Below are 23,122 nucleotides of genomic sequence, written 5' to 3' on the forward strand. Positions count from 1 at the left end.
GGGGTATATGTTCCACATGAATGAGATTTACTAGACAGAAGCATAAATAACCCTGTCCTTCATATAGGCTCAAGATTATCATTTGTGTTTTTTTCTATAAAAACGGAGATGTGCAAGATACTTATTCATTCAGAGAAAATATTGCTGAACTCCCCCCACAGTGAAGCTTTATCTAGCTGCTACTCTGAGCCTCTCATATGTTCTGAGATCACTGACAAGGACAAAATTGTAGTATATTTTTTCATTAAGCATCCATATGAGGAATTCTTCAAGGATGGGCTCACACAGGAGGCTGATGAGATTACTTATACAGAAGGACCATCACTGAGTTCAAGAACAATATTGAACAGAGGCATGCTTCTGAACAGCACTATACTATAAAACTGAATTTACCATCCTACTCAGTCCATAATAAATAAAGCATGTATTACAAGAGAACGCCAGCAAACTAGTGTTTCAACCATTGCAGTTAATCCAGACAGGATATAAAGCCACTGAGTTCTGCGATTCATGTTACCAGTTATATACACATGTAAAGGGGCAAGGCAGAAATATGACTCCTTCAGGGCAAGGACATGAACACTGAATGACATTTTTGAATCTTCGTTGTTGGATTTAACACATGATATAGGTGGTCTTCTGAAAGATATCTTACTGTACTAACATTTGCAAGATAAGAGAAATAAAGGCTTGAGTAAAGTTTCCTCAATCTTCCCCTCTGCTACTCTGCCCTGAGGCCAAGGTAACAAAAGGAATGAAATACTCAGATTGAAGTTTCATCAAAACCACCTTTACCTGTTTTCAAGAAAGTAAATTATCCCCTTCATGTATTTCATTGATAAATGGATTATCTCTTCTTTTGCTTTTTCTCCAGAAAGAGACAAGTCATAAGTTCAGTTCGGAGGTTTCTGTGCTGCAGAGGGCAAAGGCGAGTGGGGTAGATAAGATCTAGAAGTCAGTCAGTGAGGAAAAGCCCAAGGCCACCTCTATTTGTAAAACAGAAGGATAGCTTTTGCTGCCAGCTACTGGGTTTTGTTTTCAGTGTGGCAAAGCACAGATGTATCTTGTCCCTAGAGACATTCAAAACTCAAAAACATATCATCAGGAGAACAAAAGCAGCCAGCCATTTATCATGAAGTAAATGCCCCTGTCAGTAGTTGCTCAGGAACAGAAAGAAAGAATAAGCCTGAATTTTTATTTTAAGGTAATCTTATTGTAATGAATTCAGCAGAGGTATATGAGAAACTCCTTGTTTAACCTTTGCATTTAAAGGTTACTGACACCAAACTATGCCAATGAAATCTGAGGCGTCAGGTTTAGAGTTAAAGAAAATAACATGTAGAGATCATTCTAGTTTAACTCCGCACATTCCAAGCACTAGGGAGGTTGAGGTAGAAGAATTACCTTGGCTGCAACTTTGAGGCTCTGTCTCAAAAAACCAAGCACACATCATATAAACGGCATCCACAAATCAGTTGGAGAAGAACAGCTCTATAAAACAAACTTCCCCACGTTCATAAAAATATGCTGTGGTCTTTCCCCTGTGAGACCTACAAGGAATTATTAACGCTCTCCTAGCAAACATCTACATCACAGTCCATCTATCAATGCTCTAAACCTTGGTTCTTGCATATTCCTATCTTTCTTCAATCTGCCAATGTAACATACATCGTTTTTAGTTACTGCTAAAAGCCAAAACAAAACACAAAAAACAAAAAAAAACCCTTTCATTTTAAAACAATTAAAAGCTAATAATAGCTTATAATGCAATACAAACAAAGGAGAGAGCAAGTGGGCCACTCTTTGCTCTCATTTTTTACAGAAAGGAAATAAACAAGTATTCTACGCCAATCATATCAAATTTCCCATCCTGGCCACATCATGGCTCAACCTGAAGAGGGATCACTGAAACATTGTACAACTGAGTTGGGGGGAAAAAATCACTGGATCATGTTGCTGGGGCTGAAGGGGCTTGCAACCCCATATGAACAACAATACCAACTAACCAGAGCTCCCAGGGACTAAGCCACTACCCAAAGAGTAGACATGAACAGACCCATGGATCCAGCTGCATATGTAGCAGAGGATGGCCTTGTTGGGCACCAATGGGAGGAGAAGCCAAGGCTGGAGCCCCAGGTGTAGGGGAATGTCAGGGCAGGGAGGGAGGAAGGGGGGGTGGTTTTGGAGGGGGAGACTCTTATAGAAGAAGGGAAGGGGGATGGGATAGGGGACTTATGGCCGGGAAACCAGGAAAGGGAATCACATTTTAAATGTAAATAAAAAATATCCAATAATTTTTAAAAAGGGGGAGGGGAAGAGCATGTTTTCTGAAGCAAGGGTGGAAAGCAGAGATACTCAATTCAAAGTAAGGACAAATAGAATTGGAACGGCATTGCTGTAAAAGGAGAGATGGATGGTTAAGGCCACCAGAATGTGAGCTGTGTGACAATAGCTCTCTGGGATGTGGAGGGACTGATCTGCACCAGGCTTTCATCAGATACAAGGGTGTTCTTTGAATGCGCCAAAGTTCCCTATCAATATTATCTAAGTAATAACTAGATGCCAAGGAAGGGACCAGATGTGCAGGTCAGCTTGAAGAGAGCAGCTCAGGACAAGCAGGAGAGCCTTAATCATGATTCTCAGCAGGAAAGTTGTAGCTTTGTACTAAGAATTCTGTTTAAAACTAATACATATATATGCATAACAATTAAGAGAGAAACCATGAATTTTAAAGAGAGAACCAAGTGGTATGTGGAGGGATTTGGAGAGATGAAAGGAAGGGGAGACATTCTGTAATAATATTTCAATCTTTAAGAAAAAGACTATTTATGAAAATTGTCCAACACACTTGCAATGTTTTACATTTTTTAGAAAAAAAATTATTAAAAATGTTTAAACATCCGAGAAATTTGGGGAAGGAGGGAAGCTGGAATATGTGATGCATGCAGTTAATCCAAGCACCTTGAGAGGGAAAGGTAGTTGGGTCATTGTGAGTTCAGGGTGAGCCTAATCTACATAGAAAGACCCTGTCCTTAAAAATGCAAATATTTGATACAGTATGACTACTTAACTGTAAGGAACTGTACTCGCTAGTTTTGTGTGTCAAGTTGACACAACCTGGAGTAATCACAGAAAAAGGAGTGGAAATGCCTCCATGAGACCCAGCTGTAAGGCATTTTCTCAATGAGTGATCAAGGAGGGAGGACCCAGCCCACTGTGGGTGGAGCCATCCCTGGGCTGGTACTCTTGGGTTCTATAAGAGAGCAGGCTGATGACTCAGTAGGCAAAGGCTCTTGCTTCTAAGTCTAATACTGGATTCCATCCCAGAATTCATACAATAGAAGGAGAAAAACAACTGAAAGTTGTCCTCTAACCTCCGCATGTGTGCACATGAGCGTGCATGTGTGTGCGCACACACATACACACAGACACACACAAATACACACACACACACACACACACACACACGTGCAGGTCTTAAACTGATAAGGCAAGAGTTTGTTAACACATAAGATTCTTTGCTCTATAAATGTCTTAGGGTTCAAACTCAAAGTTCAGTTTCTAATGATGCAACTGTTTTGTGTAGAAACTCATTATTCTCTGGAGCTCAGAAAATATATACTTCATGTCTGGAAATTATCTTTTGAATCTGTGACACACCCACTTATTGCATATACACCTTACAGTGTGCACTGCATTCCGTTTCTGGGAATCCTGGCCAGCTTTTTAAATCTTCTCACACATTTCTCATTTTCTCAGCTTATTAATGAACTATCACCACTTTCCACATAGCCTATGCATCGCCTTTCTACTGTCAGTCATTTCTGGAGCATGTTTAGGGAATGTGCTCTTTATATGATAGGTGATATGTTTTCTATGGTAAACTGTTGTTTTCCATTAAGATTCATTTTTGGAAATCTGAGATGTCATAAGAAGGTGGATTTTTCTAGAAAATTATATTAGATCTGGATGGTATATGAGATTGGGATAGCTTGGAGGAAGACAAGCATCTTAAATTAAATCTTGGCCTGGGGTTTGCAATGCAGGAAGGCAGACTTCATTTGAGCTCCGGCACCAGTTGAAGCTTGTATAGTGTTAAAAATTTCCCGAAGTTTTTTTTTCTTCCCTTCCTTACCAGCTACCAGAGTTCACAACAGAATTTCTTTGTGGTCTCTTAAGGATGAAAGTTTATTTCTAGGTCATGATGTGCTAAGGTTCAGGCCTTTAAGGCACTGACTTTGCAGGAGACCTCCCGTTAAACTTCTTACCTTCGGCCTCTTCTCCGTTTTCTACCTGCGTGAAAACAATGAAAACTATTCTCAAATTCTCCTGCTTGGGAAAAATGACCTTAAGACAAAAGCTAGATTCAGTAATTAGAAGGGGAAGGAAAGTCTGTCTTCTTAAAATTTAAGAATAGGATGAATCAAATCACAGTCAAGCCTTCTAGGAGTTGTGTGGGACAAAAAAGAGATGGAAAGAAAGAAAGAAAGAAAGAAAGAAAGAAAGAAAGAAAGAAGAAGAAGAAGAAGAAGAAGAAGAAGAAGAAGAAGAAGAAGAAGAAGAAGAAGGAAAGAAAGAGAGAGAGAGAGAGAGAGAGAGAGAGAGAGAGAGAGAGAGAGAGAGAGAGAGAGAGAAAGCAATCTATGTTTTAGAAGCAAAGAACTCAGCATTTGTATCCATGCCTCCAGGACCTAAGTCGTACTGCCATGATTGAGGGAGGACACAGAGAGTATGCAGCCCTTGGGTAACTTCCTCAGTAAGTCATCCAATGGCCCCTTGCCTCTCCTAAAAGAATCTATGAAAAAAGGATTCTGCAAAAGGGTGTCCAAGATAAGCTTTGAATATTTTAAAGGGAAATAACGTATTTACCTTTAACAGTAACAAAACTGACTTAGTACAAGACCATGCTGTTGTTGCATGATAGAATTATATTTATACCAGGAAACATGATGCCTGTTCGAAGCAGAAATTCTGAGCCTTATGTCTTTGTTAATAAAGAATTTGTTTGGTGCTTTGAAAATACAATTATTACAGACAGAGCTAGAGAAAGTTTGGTTTCACATTTTTGACTGATGCTAAGAAAAGACACCCCAGGTAGTAAGACAAGAGTGAGTGGCCCTTTTGAATTTTAAATGTAACATTGCTTGGGTGGTTTGAATGAAAATTACACCCAGACAGCCATGATGAATGGCATCATTAGCCCTGTTAGGACAGGAGTGACCTCACTGGAGGAAGTGTGTTGCTTGGGTTTTGATGTTTCAGAAGTTCAAGCCTGGCCTACTATCACTGTTTCTTCTTGCTGCCTGTTGTTCCAGACTTAGCAATCTCAGCTACCTCTCCTGCACCATGTCTGCCTGTTTGCTGCCACGTTTTCTACCATGATGATAATGGACTGAGCTTCCGAACCTGTAAGCCACTTCCGATTAAATATTTTCCTTATTAAGAGATTGCATGGTCATAGTGTCTCTTCACAGCACTATAAAGCCTAAGACAGTTGGTAATCTGGGGCTTTAAAGATGTCCTATAGTATAATATCAATAAGCCCTGTTTGGTTGATTAAAATCAGATACGTGGCTAGGCTGAATAAAATCTTCATCTACTTCATTATAGTGCACTTACGTACATGTAAACAAAGCACCTGTACACATAAAATAAAATTGGTAAACCTAAATAAAAAACTATCTGATCTAAATATGGTATTGTAAATGTATAATCCTACACTACAGAGGCAGAAGCAGACAGATGATAAATTCTACCACAGCTTGGGAGTTGGGACCAGTCTGAGTTACAAATTGAGACTCACATCTCAAAGATATCTACCAAGGCAAAAGCATCACAAATACTCTGCAGGAAACTGTGGTTCAACTTTACACTCTTCACATGTATTCTGCTGTTGAAAGTACAAACTACTAACAGTGTGAATGTCTTCATTCTGAGAATTTTTAAGTAATTTATTTACCTTACATCCCTATGGAGGATTCCCCTTCATCTGCTGCTCCCAGCGTCTTCCTCTCACCTCCCCTTCCCCCATCATCTCCTCCCTTTCTCCTCAAAGAAGGGGAGGCCTCCTATGTATAATAACCCACTTGGCCTATCAAGTTATAGTGGAACTAAGTGTATCTTCTCCTACTGAAACTAGACAAGGCTGCCCCGTAAGCAATAAGGAGTCCAAAGGCAGATAGCAAAGTCAGAGACAGTTTTTGTTCCTGCTGTTAGTAGACCCACATGAAGGCCAAAGTGTACATCTGTTACATATGAGCAGAGGACCTAGCTCCATTTCGTGCATGCTCTCTGGTGGGTGGTCCAGCTGCTGTAATCCCCTATGGGTCCAGGTTAGTTGATCCTGTAGGTTTTCTTGTGGCTTCTTTAAGCTCTCTGGATCTTTCAATCATTCCTCCTCCCTCTTCCACAAGATTCCTGAGCTCCACATAATGTTTAGCTATGAGTCTCTGAATCTGTTTCTATCAGCTGCTGGATAAAGAAGCCTCTCAGATGACAATTATACTAGGCTCCTGTCTGCAAGTATAGCAGGATATTATCCACATGTCAGAGTTTCTCTCTCTCTCTCTCTCTCTCTCTCTCTCTCTCTCTCTCTCTCTCTCTTTCTCTCTCTCAGCATAGGTCTCAAGTTGGACCAGTCATTGGTTGGCCATTCTCTCAATTTCTGCCCCATTTATCCCTTCATATCTTATAGGTAGAACATATTGTAGGTCTAAGATTTGGTGGTTGGGTTGCCGGCCCCATTCCTCCATTCGAAGTCTTCCATTGGAAGTCTTTCTTGCCTAGTTTCAGGAGGTGGCCATTTTAAGTTCCATATTCCCTATGAATAGGAGTCATACCTAGAGTGACCCTCATAGATTCCTGGAAGTTTCCATTGTCCTAGGTTTCTACCTCATTCCAGAGATGCCCACTCCTCACTGATTACAGTTCTTTCTCCCAGGTCTCTCTCCCTCTGTCTTCCCCACACTTGATTCCTCCTGTTCTCCTCCCTACCCACTTTCCACCAAGTTTCCCCCCCGGACTTATTCTATCTGCACTGTGTCTATCTTGTTTCCTCTTCTTGGTGAAATTCAAACATCCTTTCTTAGGTCCTCTCTATTAGTTTCTTTTGGTCTGTAGACTGTAGCATGGCTATCCTGTACTTTATTGCTATTACCACTTATAAGTAAATACATACCATATCTGTCCTTCTTTGTCTGGGTTACCTCACTCAGGATGATACTTTCTAATTCTGTCCATTTGTATTCAAATTTCATAGTCATTAAATATCTGAGTAGTAGTACATTGTGTAAATGTATCACACTTTCTTTATCCATTCCTCAATTGAGGAACATCTAGGTTGTTTTCATTTTCTGACTATTAAAAAAAAAGCTTCTATGAACACAGTTAAGCAAGTGTCCTTATAGAATGGTAGACCATCTGCCCAGGAGTTATACAGCAGGGTCTTGAGGTAGAACTATTCCCAATTTTCTGAGAAAATGATAAATTGATTTCCAAGGTGGTTGTACAATTTGGACTCTCACCAGCAATGTAAAAGTGTTCCCCTTTTCTCTACATCATTACCTGCATGAGTTGTCACTTGAGTTTTTTATTTTAGCCATTTTGGAAAGGCATAAAATGGAATCTCAAAGTACTTTTGATTTGCATTTCCCTCATGACCAAGGATGTTGAACATTTCTTTAAGTGCTTCTCAGCCATTATAGATTCCTCTGTTTATCTCTGTACCCCATTTCAATTGGGTTATTTGGTTTTTTGGTATCTAATCAAGTACAAGTGGATCAAAGATTCTAGCATAAAGCTAGATACACTAAATCTGATAGAAAAGGAAGTAGAGAATACCCATGAATGCATAGGTACAGGAGACAACTTCTTGAACAGACAACCAAAAACCCAGGTACTAAAATTAACAATTAATAAATGGGACTGCATGAAACTGAAAAACTTTTGTAAAGCAAAGGATGCTGTCAATAGGGCAAAATGGCAGCCTTCAGAATGATGTAAGTTCTTCACCAATCCAATATCTGTCATTTAATAACCCTATATCCAAAATAAATTCTTAAATTATTATAAATGAGTTTTTTAATTTGAAGACTCCATCCTTGTTTCCCCTTTTCTTTCATCATTGGTCTTTGATCAGTAGAACAAACTATAAGTCTAGGACCTTGCTTCTTAAGCCTTTGAAATTTGCTTTCTCCCTTCCAGCTATAGCAGAAACTTATCATCCTAAAAAAAATCTAGACACAAGAAGCCAACTTTACCTATTCTAACTTTAGTCTGGAGAAATATACAGTGGCTTTTCTCTGACTCTTTTCATTTTTCATCTTTTGTCACGTCTCCTTCAATACTCTTTATAAAATAACTTGAAATGCAAAAACCACTTGTATGAATGACCTTGGATAACCTAGAGCCCCATTCCTTCCTGAGACTTACTGTAGCAGCCTCCAAGCTTCATGGGATTAGAGCCACATATAGTGGCAGGGTAAGCACATTACAGAAATTAAATACTCTTTTATAGCTCCATTTATACTAATTGAAATGTTTCCTATTCTTAATTATAACTGTTGGTAGAAACTAGCATGTCTGAGCCATTGTAAAAGTCATCCAAATTGTGCTTTTCCCAATACACTGAAGAACTGTACTTGACAGCAAAAGCAGCAGCAGTAACTTGCATGGTGAATGTCTTCAAGGACTCACCCTGCGCTGGGGCTACTCTTCATAAACTGGTGACCACCCGTCTTTCACAGAGACAACACAGAAAAGAGCAGAAGAATAAAGCCCAAGCCAACAGCTTCCCCTTCTAAGGCACTGCAGCACAGTGATGAAGACAGTTTCATGCAGCAGATAGATTACAAAGCAGCGATCTAAATCAGCAGTACCAACAAGTCAATGTGATGCCCAAAGTGCAGGGAGGTAAGTAAGCCTCCCTGCATTAATTGGGCAGTCACACTATTGAATAACTAGCTACCTATTTTCATCACATTCATATTTTTCTTTCAGTTCTATGATTTATATGGCAAATCAGAAAGGAACATCTAATAGGCAGAAGAATACAGAAAATAGAATGTCTTAAGTATTTGGTCTTTAATGAGAAAAAAGAAAAAGGAAAAAAAAGACACATCCAAGCAGTGATGAATCTGTCAAACATGTATGTGAAAGACACTTTCCCTTCCATCAGCCAAATGCACAAATTAATAATTTACCAGGAAGTAGTAAAGGCATTTATCAAAAAAAGTCAATATAACTATCTCTTTCTACTTTGCACATTTTCTTTCCAAGGTCATAAAAGAAAGACATTTTGACATCATCCCTGGCCAAGAACAAAGCTCAGAGAGTGTAAAGTGGGTTCAGTGCAGAAATTCCATTGATGATTTGTAGCAGATGATCAGTAGACCCTTCAGAGACAGATGGGAATTATCTTTAGATTTTATAATATTGCCTACGGAGCAAGTGGTTGCTTTCTTGGCCATTCAGATATCTGTGTTTAAGGCAAAAATGAGAAACTGGGTTTTCCACCCATAAGTGTGTGAATGTAAAATTGATTTCAGAAACTATGAATTTTTATCTCATTGTCTATTATGCACTATGAAGTAAGATCAGAAGGAATTTTTTTAAGTAGCCCTCCAATTTAGCTAGCTAATTTGAGGGCAGATTTTTCTATTTTATTCTTAAATACTATCAAAGAATAAAATTTTTTCTATAGCTCATATTGGAATACTTAATTCCCTTTTATGTCAAGAAGCTCTTTCTGATATTAACTTAGATGTCTTTCAGTAATTTGGGGCCATTTATCTTCCTTTGACCTTGATGTTGACAGGAAAGCAGTGAACAGGCTAGCTATAGTGACCATTTATATGTTAGTGCCAATTATGGAGCAACCTCTTAGCCCTGGAGCCTCCAGGGGATTCATATGTACATTCTTAACCTGTCCTGACAGACTCTATCTTTAAATGCTTCTAAATCAATCTCCCCCTTCCTCTCATCTTTTATGCCTCTCTCTCTCTCTCTCTCTCTCTCTCTCTCTCTCTCTCTCTCTCTCTCCTTCTTTTCTTTGCCCTTCTTTTGCCCTCTTTCCTCTCTTCTCTTTCTCCTTTGGCTATTTTTTTAGTCATTAAGCTTGCTCACATTTTAATGAGAAGATCATAACCACTGATTAATATTTCCTAGATTTTATAAGCCTTGCTGTATTTATCTGTCAACACATTACTTACCTTAAAATATTAGTGTTTGATTCACAAAAAAAAATTCCTTACCTGCTGTGTCTAGAAAGATTGTAAGGTCAATAGCGTTTCCTGACACAGCAAAAGTATCTAGTAGAACAGGATCCTGAGTTATTATTGAGATGTGGATTTCCACTCTGACACCCAGGAGCTTGAACACATCACTAAATTCTCCAGGTTTCTGCTCACTCCTATATGTCTTAGAGGTAGTGCCATTTACATTACTGGATGAAAGATTAAAGAAGATACTGGGTGGTTTCTGGCAGATCCTCAAAGAACACCCGATGCTATCATTAGCTATTATTGAACTCTATGTAACTAAAAGTCCAACCTTTTACAGAAAGGATTGCAGGTGCTGCAGTCAATCAATGTACACATCAACTACTCTATACCATTTATGAATGTGTTAAAGAGGTCAAAATAGTTATTCATTTGATGGGTCATATATAGTAGTTGACTACAGGTAAAGAAATTAAAGCCTGTAAGGAGAATCCATTTGGAAAGGTCAGAGCTGCAAAGGTTTGTCCAGTGGGAGGATGACAGTGCGGGAGGCAGGAGAATGAAGAGAAAAAAGAAAGAAGAGATAATCTGACAGACAGGTCTTACAAGCCCCAGCACAGTCAAACCACACAAAACAGAACACATCAGAAAAGAGTCTGGCAAAGTCAACATTCCCTACACCTCTGAAACTCACATGTTGTTGTGCCTGAAACTCATTAAGGGGCTTTGATTTCCCCAATTCCAATAGCCAGAAGTCATCTTTGCCTTTAAACACCATGATATTTCTACTATTTTACTTTATTCTTGAGACAGGGCCAAGCCACATCACTCTAGCTGGCCTGAAACCTGCTGCATAGACCAGGTTGGCCTTGAAGTTTCAGTAATTTTTCTACCTCAGCTTCCACACAGTGCTGAGATTGTATATATTTAAATGGGTAAGACACACATCACACTAGATAAATGTGTAATTTGTTAGAAAGTGACCACCATCATGGGGCAGAACAAGTGGATTAAAATAAAAGATTAGAAGGAAAATAAGTATGAGGTCATTGCTTTGATAAAGTCTCTTTCAGAAAGTGAAGTGTGAAGAAAGCTTCCCAGGAGCAATCCAGCTATTGTTGGGAAAAACAATATTATCTATAGATGGAATAAGCAGATCAAAGGCCTAATGTGGGTTGAATAGATAGACAACAGACATCAATGAGAGGACAGACCTGAGAATTCAGAAGCAAAAGAAAAGAGTTCTCACAGAACTCTAGTGGGGCAAAGAAGTGGTACAATTTGACTCAGTTCTAGAAAGCTCTCTCTGTGTGCTCCATTAAAGGATACTTCTGCCTTATCTGGCAGTTATTCAGACAAGTATGTCACAGGGTTAATACTGGGAAGTCAGAATTTTTGGAAAGAGTTGACATCAGAAGTGGGGTTTCAGATAATCAGGATGTGAGGGTTGGAAGTGGCCTAAGAAACTGAAGTTGCTACATTTAGAGGTTGTTCATACCACAACTCGTTTGAGGATTTGGTTGTCTGAAAACTATTTTGTAGATACAAGCCCAGAACTGAAGCTTACATTTATCTCAAATGCTGTCTCATCTACTTGCTAGAAGCACAACCCTGGGTGGCTATGTAACTAAATCTCAATGTTCACAGTAAGTGAAAATGCTTGCATCCCAAGGCTTCTGTTGGGAATAAATGCTGTGACGCATCTGAAGCAGTTCACAAGAGTTTTGTGTCTGTAGCAGCTCATTAAAGGACATGCATGACTCCTTATTACAATAATGCTAATTAGAGCCATTAGCTTAATTTCTTGGGCTTTGTATGGACTATTTGGTTACATTTTTAAAGGAAGACGGAGTTTTACTCCAACAGGAGGCATGCTGGATACATGTTCCCTCTGCCTCTTCACCATAGCTTGCCTGAGATGGCACAGCGGGAGGCTCGTAGGTATCAAAGGATGATGCACAAAAACTCATGCTTGGTCTTTATGTCAAAGGATGTGAGAACCATAAAAATATTTTGTCAAATTCTAGTTATAGAATATACCAGAATAATCTCACAAATTCAATCTCTATTACCAATTCCTTTTCAAAAAGTGGGGTCACCAGGCTATTCTGGGATTTCTCTTCCCGACAAATCCCTTTCTTTTTAATACTATGTAACATTTGTTTAATCTTCATAATAAACCCGCTCATATCAGAGTTTCTGAAAAACTGTTCCTGCTTTTAAAGGATCCTCTTTAAAATGCTGAAGTCATCGTCTAATTTGTTCTTCTCTTGGAGCTTGCAGCAGCCCCTCCACCTTGGCATCATATGTAAATTTAATGAGCACTCACTCACTTTCATCATCCAGGTCATTGGGTCATTGATTCTTATTTCCCTGTGTGCTTTTAGAGCAGAGATGCTGTCTCCAACCATCTTTCACATCCTTTCTTGTCTGTGGATAGCCCTTGCTACTTTTTGTTACCTTTTTGAATAAATGCTTCTTCATTTTCCAATCATAAACTCACTTGTTATTTCATTAGATCTATATTTTTTATAATACAGTGGCTATCACACTTTTTCTGTTATAAAAGAGAATTTGGGGAAGTTATTTTTAATACTAGCCTTGGGAGTACTCAGGATGAACATCTCTCAGTATTTCTTCAAAGATCTTCAATTTTCAAACTCAACTTCACAAGGTTGAGATAGAAGTTGGAACTGATCTCCTAGTTCTAACCTCCATTTTTCTATAACTCTTTATTCTCTTGATATATATATATATATATGCAAATTATTTAAAGTGAAATGAAATTATAATTCTAGAGGAATAAAAACATAGGTAGAAATAATTAGGACATTATTAAAGAAATAGTTATATATAATGATAAGGCAGAGAATCAAATGCAATGAGGGGTTGGCTCAGGGCCAAGCTTAGTGTTGACACTAACAGATCTTCAGCGACAGAACCACAGAATGGTAGCTGATTGGGTTTTTTGATGTTGTTGTCGTTCTTGTTTTTTCAAACTAAATGCTACGTAAAATAACTACAAAATGTTTACTATTTACATTTCTTGTCTCTAGTCTAAATTGTCTAGATCGAGCATTTCAATTCTATGTCTACTATATCTATAGTGTTGTTTTATACTAAAAACATATTTAAACTGTGACATATCTCCTTTAAGTACTTCTTTTGATCTACTTGACTTGCAGTACTCACTGTAAGCTCCCCGTGACAGAAGAGCTTTGCTAGTTCATATCCAGCTTGTCCAGCTTGAAGTCTACTACCCCAAACCCTTGAGCTTTGTGTGACTGCATATGGCTCCTTCGTGCTCCCAAGAATTTCCATGGTGATTCATTTTTGAGCCTTCTTTACAGAATGAGCTTCCTGCCAATTCTTCCACAGTAGAAGATAAACACTAGCCTATACTGACCGTCCAGAATATTATGTCCTCATAGATGTGATATTAGTCCATCAAACTTGGTCACCTAATTGAAATAAAACAGAGTATTTGAGAGACAGACAAAGTTTCTATATGGAAATAAGGAATTTTTCTTTAAGTATATTGAGATCACAACATCAATGACCTGATTAGGCTAACCTAGTCTGATGCCACCTACCTAAAACATTAATGATGAGATAGAGCAAATGAACTGAAGAAAGGTTGGTTTCTGATGGCATGGTTCAAATATCCCACTTTGCTGTCCTACAGTTATTACTATCCCCAAATTTATCAATGAACTTAGTGCACAATTTTTCCTATTGTTAGTGTTGTTACACTTGGGTTTCTTCATTTAAAATTAAATATTTACATGCTATTGTATTCATTATTTCTATGACTTTTCTCCTCCTTGTCTTATTATTATATCCCCAGGACTCTGTAGAAAGTGCCTAGATTATAGGCAGGAGCTTGTGTGCTCATGCTGGAAAGATTGCAACAGCCAAGCTTCCTAATCAAATATAATGATGATGGACACTGTTTCTAAACCCTTATTTTCTTAAAAACATCCCTGAGTTGACTAACATTGTGTGCTACTCTTTAGAATTAAAATAATAGTAAAAACTACATATGGTGACTATAAGAATTAAAATATTAGGTTATAAAACATTGGCACATTTTCTAGCACAGACTGAACAATCAATGAACATTAACCATTATTACTTATTTATGTCTAATCATCATTGTAACTACTCAGATGTCCTAGAATAGAAAAGTTTCCCATTCCACCTATAGGTTAAGGTGAAATTATAGGATCATTGTATATTGAACGTATATATGTATGGATATATGTATGTACATACACATGCATATATACATATTTATTTACATACACATATATACACACCACATGTATGTGTGCTTGCGTGCGTGTGTGTGTGTGCACTAACATAGGTGTATATGGATGAATGCATAGTCATACTTCCCATAATATATATAGATATAGACATAGATATATGTGTGTGTGTGTGTGTGTGTGTGTGTGTGTGTGTGTGTGTAGTAAGAACTTAATTAAAGTCAATGAGGAGAAGTAAACTAAGATACTGAACATATAGCAAGGTTTGATGCTGACCTCAGCAATGTGAAGTCCCTAATACTTCAGTCTAAGGTTCCAATTTTCTCCATTTTCTACATTCACATTTAAAGATTACTTTTTAGATGCGGCAGCAACTAGCCGAACTATTCTTTTTACCAAGTCTTTGGAATCATGAGTTATTAAGGACAAAGAAAAAGAACAGAAGGAGGAGGGGGTAGAATGCTCATCATGTAAGCATAATAATCCAATGGGCACAAAAGGACCCTGAAGGAGCCTAAGCCAGGTCTGCTGCATATATGTTATGGCTGTGTAGCTTGGTTTTCTTGTGAGACAGTGGAAGTGAGGTATGTTCTGACTCCTTTGGCTGCTCTTGGGACCCTTTCCTCCTTCTGTGTTGCCTCACCCAGCCTTGCTATGAGTGTTTGCACTTAGCTTTACTGTAACTTGCCATGTCCAGTTGCTATCTCTGGGAGGCCTGCTCTTTGCAGAAGAGAAATAAAGAAGCAGTGGATCTCAAGAAGAAGACAGGTGTATGTGGCTGCGAGAGGAGCGGGGGAGGAAATTTTGGTTGGGAACTAATATATCAGAGAAGAATAATTTAAAAAAAGACTATAGAGACCTGAAATAGTTCTGTCAATGAACTAAGCCTAATTGGCAATTGTAGAATACTCTTGCCAACATCAATGTACACACAGAACACCAAGTAATACCAATTTCAACAAATATAAGAAGAGTCTAATCATATAGTATATATTCAATTTTTATATCAGAAGTCAGAAATAAACAGCATAAACATTTCTGTTAAACTTTAAGTACTAGGAAATTAAAAACCTACTCTAAATAACTGAAGTAACTTAAAAATTAAACATAAAAGTATAAAGGGCAAGTAAATGGAATGGAAGGCTCAGTATAAGTACTAAACTTTAAAAGACTTCCCTGGATGTAAATCTATAAGGAAAAGTCATAGAAAAATAATAGAAAAATATTAAAAATTAAAACCGATAAATGGAGTTTTGTGTTAGGACCCCTGATGTGTATATTAAGAAATTATAAAAAAAATTAAAGAAGGATTAGAAAACAAGGTTTAAGTATTGAGAAGGAAATAATCATTATAGAGGTCATCTATAAAAGAGGTAACAACATTAAAAATTAATGGTATCAAAATGTTTTTTGAGAAGATAAAAATGCTTATAAATTTTAAGTAACATAACCAGGCAAAAGGAGTAACACACAATTGAAAAGCTTCTGGAATGGGCTGACATCATTTGCGATTGTGTAGCAATTAAACAAGGAAGAAAACTAAGTAGAATGTATGTCAACAAGTTAAACATCTTAGATAAAATAGAACCAATCCTTGAAACAGAAACAGAGTATCAAATGTCACTCAAGCTTAAATTAAAAATTGAAACATACATGCTTTGAAAAGGAAAGTAAGTTCTCAATTTTTTAATGATTTTCATAAAGTAAATTACAAGTCTGTATTGCTATCCTAAGAAAACAATTAAACATTTTTTAAAAAAATTTTAAAATACAAAACTGTTAGAAAACTGAAAATGAGAATAAGCTACCATTTTATGATTTGTTCAAAAACATCATAAAAATATAAAAGACAGCAACAAGAGAGATAACTACCAACTGAGATTACCAAGGCCAAAGACCACCAATATACCCATTGAACATTGGTATGGTATGTCTAGATGTGGGTTTAGAAAGTTATTCGTACGATGGGTTCCAACAAAAATATGGACTGGATACTGTTTGTCAGCCATTCACAGAAGACTGAAAACTTGAAGTCAATCAATTAAACCTGAGACATAAATAAACTAAAATGGTAAAGGAAATGGAGTTATCGTGATACATGAATGGGACTTGATTGAATCTTCATCCCATTCTGATTAAAACTGAACACTCTAGGAAGACAATACAACACAATAAAGGGTATCTATAAAAATTTAGAGATACCCAGTGCCAGGCACAAGTGACTTTCCTATGAGTGATTAATGAGGGAGGCCTATTGAAAATAAGCTACAGTTATTGGACGACCATGGAGAGAACAGCTACATTTACTCCTTTAATGCCATCCTCTGGTTTGGGGGATGCTGTGAAAGAGGGAAAGAAGGAGTATAGGAACCAGAAGATGAGGAGGGGAGCGTGAAATGTCCTTTAGACATCACATGCTGGTGAACTCACAGCAAACTTTTCATAACTGCCAAGATTTGCACAAAATCAAGCCAATACAGACCTCCAACATGCATTGCCATTGGGCTACCAAGCTTTCCTTTTGGCTGAGGAGCTCTTGGCAACTGATGGCTAACAGGGGAGGGAAAGTTCCTTTTCTTTTTGAGTGTGACACTGGTAGTTTGTTCATGGTGCAGTGGGTGGTGCCATCCCTTAGTTCAGATAAATTTAAAAATACACACATAAATAAATTAACGAATAGGGGGCGTGATTTTAGAAGGAAGATGTCATTGGAGTTCTTTATAGTAATTGGACAGGGCAGGAGATGGAAGGATATGACCAAGATAAATTTTATTCATGTACAAAAATGTCAAAAAATGGTTTTATAGGGCTACAACAGGCAGATTTTTCATTAGCCAACAAAGCAATCCTGGTCAAAAAAAGAAGTTACAGTTATTTTAATGTTTGAAGTCTAAAAAGTGTTATTCTAACTTTAAAAGATTTTTATATGTATGTGTGTGTGTTTTCATGCATATCTATCCATGTAACACGTGCATACAGTGCCCTCAATGGCCAGAATACATTGTTCAATGGCCTGAAAATAAAGTTACAGATAGTTTTGAGCCACCATATGAGTGCCAGGAATCCAATCTTGATCCTCTGGAAGAGTAACCAGTATCCTTAACCTCTGAGCTATCTCTTCAGCTCCACAAAGTTTATTCTATATAAACAACAAAAAATCTCAGAAACAAAAATTTAAAATACTATGTCTAATAGCTCACAATGTGAAATGTCAAGATAAACATATACAGTGGCTTGAAAGATTGCCATAAACTACACAGTTTAAAGAACGTGTTGAGGAAATGAGCGAATGGAGAAGTCCACTCTGTCCTTTAAAGCAGTATTGTTAAGGTATCAGTTTCTATAGGATGGTGTCATTATGCAGCAAGGCAGGTCCAGGATAAAGTGAAGTCTATCACTGGATGAGAAGTAAGGATAGGTGGGGAAAAGTCCAGGAAGGAGGGAGGAGGAGGAGTGAGGGAAGGAAGATGGAGACAGAGAAGGAGGAGGATTCTGAACCAGGTGGTCTAGGTCAATTTTATCTTGTCTAGGTGGGTGGTTTCTATCTTTATTAATTGACATTGAATTTATTGTGTGAATGCATTGTAGATCGAGGATTTAACATATAAATCTAACTGTTAAACTACAAGTTTCTAGAGCTTTGATTTTACTGGCTACAGGGGATGTGCGCAAAGTTCCCAGTGGGCAGAGAGACAACCTGTCTCAGTTCTGGAAGCTGTGCTAGGCTATAGAATGCCTGGGGCTAGCGTGGCAGGGTGCCATGTTAGAATGGCCCACGGAACACAATGTGTGTGTGTGTCAGGCATGGTAAGAACCCACCAAGGGGACAGCGTGTGCAAACGGCTGACAGAGAAACAGCCAGAGCATGTGGATCGAAGTGAGAATGCACGGGTACAGGTAGCTGCAGATCCGTTTTTTTTTTTTTATTTTATGGCGACAAATTTCCTCAATTGTCTTATTAATACAACACAATCCTTACAATTCCAGTGTAAGTTTTGCAGGAACTATCAGACCTGTTTCTGTGCAAATGCAAAAGGTTGCAAATGAATGAAGAACTTTGAAAGAAGGCCAGACGAAGAACTAACATGGTCTTACTTCACGGTTTAATTATAAGCAAACAGCAGTCTTGACTGCCGGATGCCAAAACACAGAATAAGTCCAGAAATTAACCCACGTGGGTATGGTTCACTATTTCTCAGCACTGCACAATGGCAACTCAAGGAAGAAAGGACAGACTTTGTTGACGAGTTGTTTCATCTTAATCCAAATTCTCTCTGGTAATGTAGAGAAAATGTAACACGATTTACAAAGCTGTGGAAACTCATGCAACTTACCAAACTCTGGAAACTGGGAAGGTACAAGACATTACAACCCTATGAGATACATAAACAGAATAGAGATGGGAATGTAGACTCTGCAGCTAGCAAAGATGCCTAAGGTCATGCTGAGCCTGGGGCAGTAATATTTTCAATAGGCAAACACAGAAACAGCTCATTTCTTTTGTGAAGTAAATAAACAAACTGGTTGCATACCTATAAATTGTCAATGTGTATGTATCGAGATAAATATAATGAGGGAAAGAAGGACAATTAAACAATATATATTGTTTGTATCAGACTACTAGAAATGCAAACTAATTCGCTTTGAGATAATCAGTGTGGAAAAGGTGGGACTTAAATTGGGGCTGAGAAGATTTTAGCATGATGTCCATATTCTTTACTTGATTGGCAAGGTATTTTCATGGTCTATTTTTGTTAGCAGCTATCTAGCTGTACCTTTTTCAACACGTTCAATTTATTGTAAAATTGTTCCTCAAATATCAGAGGAAAGGCTACATTTTTACTGATGTTTGAAACATAATGATACAGAACTAGTAAAATGTTCATCAGAAACGCTCTCCATGGTAGTCCTGCGAACACAACAGAGGTGGCTGTTTTTTTTCATAATGGTAAACTGCTATGCCTTTCTGACAAAATATAGAGTGTAGCATGAAAATTACCTTATATTCATGTTTACTACTTTCCTATTCTTTGCCTGCTTAAATCATCTTGAAACATTCCTAATGATATGGAAAAGGATTAGGTGTTCCCATATAAAGGTATACTAATAATACATTTGATCAAAATAATATTTTCATGTTTTTATTCATGTTAAAGTAAACTAATAGCCTTTTAGAATCAGGAGTGAGAAAAATAGCTAGATATATTACTATCGCATTGGAATGTCTTAGTAAATTATTTTCTAGGTTATACATAAAATATTACTATTACTGAATAAGTTAAATATATAATAAACCAAACTTAGCAAAAAAAATAATCTCATATAAAATTAATGTAAGCATAATAACTATATCATGAGCATATAGCTGATATTATTCCTCAAAATATGAAAAGCACTCTACTTGATCAAATACAATGACATTTTTAATTAACAAAACACCTTTATACACTATTGCCTACATCATTAACTAGTAACTATTTAGAGAATCATTACTAAACACAAAAATGAAGTATTTACATTAGCTTAATCAGAACAGCAGGAACTACTGGTAAATTATTTTATCTCTAATATTCACAAATAAATATATTTCATAGCAAAATAAACTTAGTAATTTTTTAAAACTTATGACATCAATAATATCTACATAGACATTTCCAATAAATGTAATTAAATTTACACTAAAAATAACATGAGTCTTACCTTCATTTTGACCAGTAAGGGACTAGTAAATGACAAGGCTAATATATACATCCTCATGCAAAAATTAAATCAAGGATCGAGATTTAAGGATAAATCCTAATCCTTTTAGCAGTGAAAAAAATTCAATTGAATTTAGTCACTGGTTCAATTTTTTCTCACTCATTCAAAAACCTTTTAATTTTTATTTACTTTGGCATTCCATCTGGCTTTGTTCCCCAAAACTCTGTTAAAAATTACTTAAAAGATGCAGCTGTTCTGGAATTGTCTAGACCCATTTCCATAAGTCAATCAAGTATTTAGGGGTTGGGGATTTAGCTCAGTGGTAGAGCGCTTGCCTAGGAAGCGCAAGGCCCTGGGTTCGGTCCCCAGCTCCTAAAAAAAAAGAACCAAAAAAAAAAGTATTTGGGGAGCACTGGCATAAAGAGTTTGTCACTAGTGAGGCCAACATTCTTAATACTAAACACTGACATTTACATAAAACCATTTGTACAGCAATTTTAAATGAAGTTCCCAAACATTTATTCATTAATACTTTTAATATTCCCATGCACTGTTTGGCAAACATTCAATTCTATTTTACTCAATTTCAGAGAGGTTTTATTCCTAAGATGACATGAACCTAATAATTCCTTTCCTATTTGCGATCCATTTTCATTCACTAGAAAGACTAGAAAAACATAAGACTTCTAGCATGAAGTGCATCATCTATCCCAATAGTGAAAAAAAATCTCTATAGCATGTGGCTCTTAACTATCCCACCTTTTTGTATGCGATCCAGTCAAACACTTTGTCAATATCTGTTGCCCGTAGCACTTCCTGTGATACTGGATGGGAACTGGCCAACCCGTCAAGCAGCATCACTTCATGCAGAACATCTGTCAGAAACCTCTGCTTTTCCTGGAATACAGCAGATTGGGTAATATTATAGGTGATTCATGGCTGGGGGACGATGTGCCAGACAACGTGAACAGCGTGTGTGTCACTTAACTGATGGTGCTCATCAGTATTACGCCGTGAGACTCGGATCTAAAGGAAGCTCAGTAAATAAAACAACCCCTTAGGATAGTATAAAATAAAGACAGTTGATTTAAACATAACATGAAACAAAATCAATAGGCTACTGTATGCCCTAAGCAATAAGAGGAGCAGGCTGTTTGATCAGTGCATAAAGCAAGAGTGAAGAGTGGAGACAGAGCAAGAATAACATGAGAGTTTGTTCATGTATTTTGCAGGATGTAGACGGAAATTCCAGTCTCGAATAATATTTACTGGTCAAGTCAATGCAGGAATCTTATCTGTTCAAACTACTAGACCTAGTTTCATTAGAACAGGTTAATCTCTCTCTCTCTCTCTCTCTCTCTCTCTCTCTCTCTCTCTCTCTCTCTCTCTCTCTCTCCCTGCTCTTATATCCCACCATACAAATTATTTTCCACAGAAAAGTGGAAAGGTGTTGGGTGGAAAGGTGTTGGGTGGGCAACCACAATGCATACAGCAAAATCCATTGCTTTCCTCACACCATAGTGTGTGAGGATATGTACACACACATTTAGATCAAAGGCCATAATGCTGACATCGCACAGTCTTAATAATCTATCACTAAGAAGTACTGAAAACTACCGAAATCAGGAACCCTCCTCTATTTACTACATTTCTCTGATAACAGCAGACTTGCTATATTAAAAATGAGCTGTAGAGAAAGGTACATTTTTGGTTTCAGAAATTCTGCTTTAAAGAAACAGTTTGGATGCTGTTGACAAAAATGCTGCCAGCTATTAGGCCTTCTGGCCACCTGGCTTCACGGATGGAGGAAGAGACAGAAAAATAAGTTGCAAAAGATAACAAGCCTAAATAACCCCCTAGATAGCTAAAGACTGAGGAGTATCATTACTGAGATTAAAGACTCCAATGCTTAAATTACTCCACCTAATTCTGAACTCAGAGAGCCTGTGTGCTCTGAGAAATCAGATAAACACTGTATTATTTTGGATTGAGTTGTAATTTCGAGCTGAGAGCACACCAATCACAGGACCTAAAGAAAGGGAAACAGAGAAGGAATATGGTATAGGAAGGAAAGTTAACTGAGCATATACTTGGGTGCGCATCAACTATTGCTTATCAACACCAAGTGCATATTGATGACATGAAACTTTAATGAACAGCCCTTGATTTGCAAGACATAAAGTAAACAGGTTTTAAAAGAGAAATCTAAACTCAATTTCAACAAAGGAATATTAATGTTAAAGGAAGTATCAATTATATATGATATATTACCTCATACTTTTGGGAGGAAGCAAAATTAATTCTTGTCTACCTAATATAATTTCAGTTACCATTATTTAACTTTAGCACAGCTAGATCACTCGTAAATGATTTGCCTTCTACCTTATTCAAAAAATCGTATAAAATAATGGAAGAAAAGACTTGTGTGCCAAAATAGGTTGGGAGCTGAGCTCCCGGGGAAGGGAATACATATAAAACACAGAACACAGAATACATTATACTGATGAGGGGAAAAAAGAAAAAGAAACAGACAATTCTAGCCAGAGGCAAACTCAATTTGACAGAAGTATAAATAGTTCACAGGAGAAAGGGCCCTGATTTTTTTTTTAAATAAACACCTACCTCTCTACAAAGTAAGAAACTTTCCAGCTAAAGGATGTATCATTTTCAACAGCAATGGCTCTACAGTATCAACAGCCAGCCTTACCTAGTGTTAGTTAATTTCCTACCATTTATCTAGAGCTATGAATGCTAAAAACTGAAATAAAAGAAGTCGTTTGTGTAATATAAGGTAAGATATGAAATAAAATAGTTGGCTATAGTGAATTAAATAATTTTATTTTATGGATTAAAATTTCCAGAGTGATTTTTAGCAAAGTTATACAATAATAAAATTATCTATGGGAACTTTCTCTAAAGAGGTAGAAATTGATCTGA

The 23,122-nt window shown here is 37.3% G+C and overlaps 1 protein-coding gene across 1 annotated transcript in view; it reads right to left on the minus strand.

Annotated features, from left to right (window-relative positions):
* Window positions 1-23,122, minus strand: part of Trhde (thyrotropin-releasing hormone degrading enzyme) — a 404,767-nt gene that overhangs the window by 139,111 nt on the left and 242,534 nt on the right. Inside the window, 1 exon segment of the mRNA NM_001108991.2 lies at window positions 20,945-21,082. Within this exon segment, the coding sequence (NP_001102461.1) occupies window positions 20,945-21,082 (138 nt within the window).

Source organism: Rattus norvegicus, chromosome 7, assembly GCF_021556685.1.
Source record: "Rattus norvegicus strain SHRSP/BbbUtx chromosome 7, alternate assembly SHRSP_T2T, whole genome shotgun sequence".
Lineage (NCBI taxonomy): Eukaryota > Metazoa > Chordata > Mammalia > Rodentia > Muridae > Rattus > Rattus norvegicus.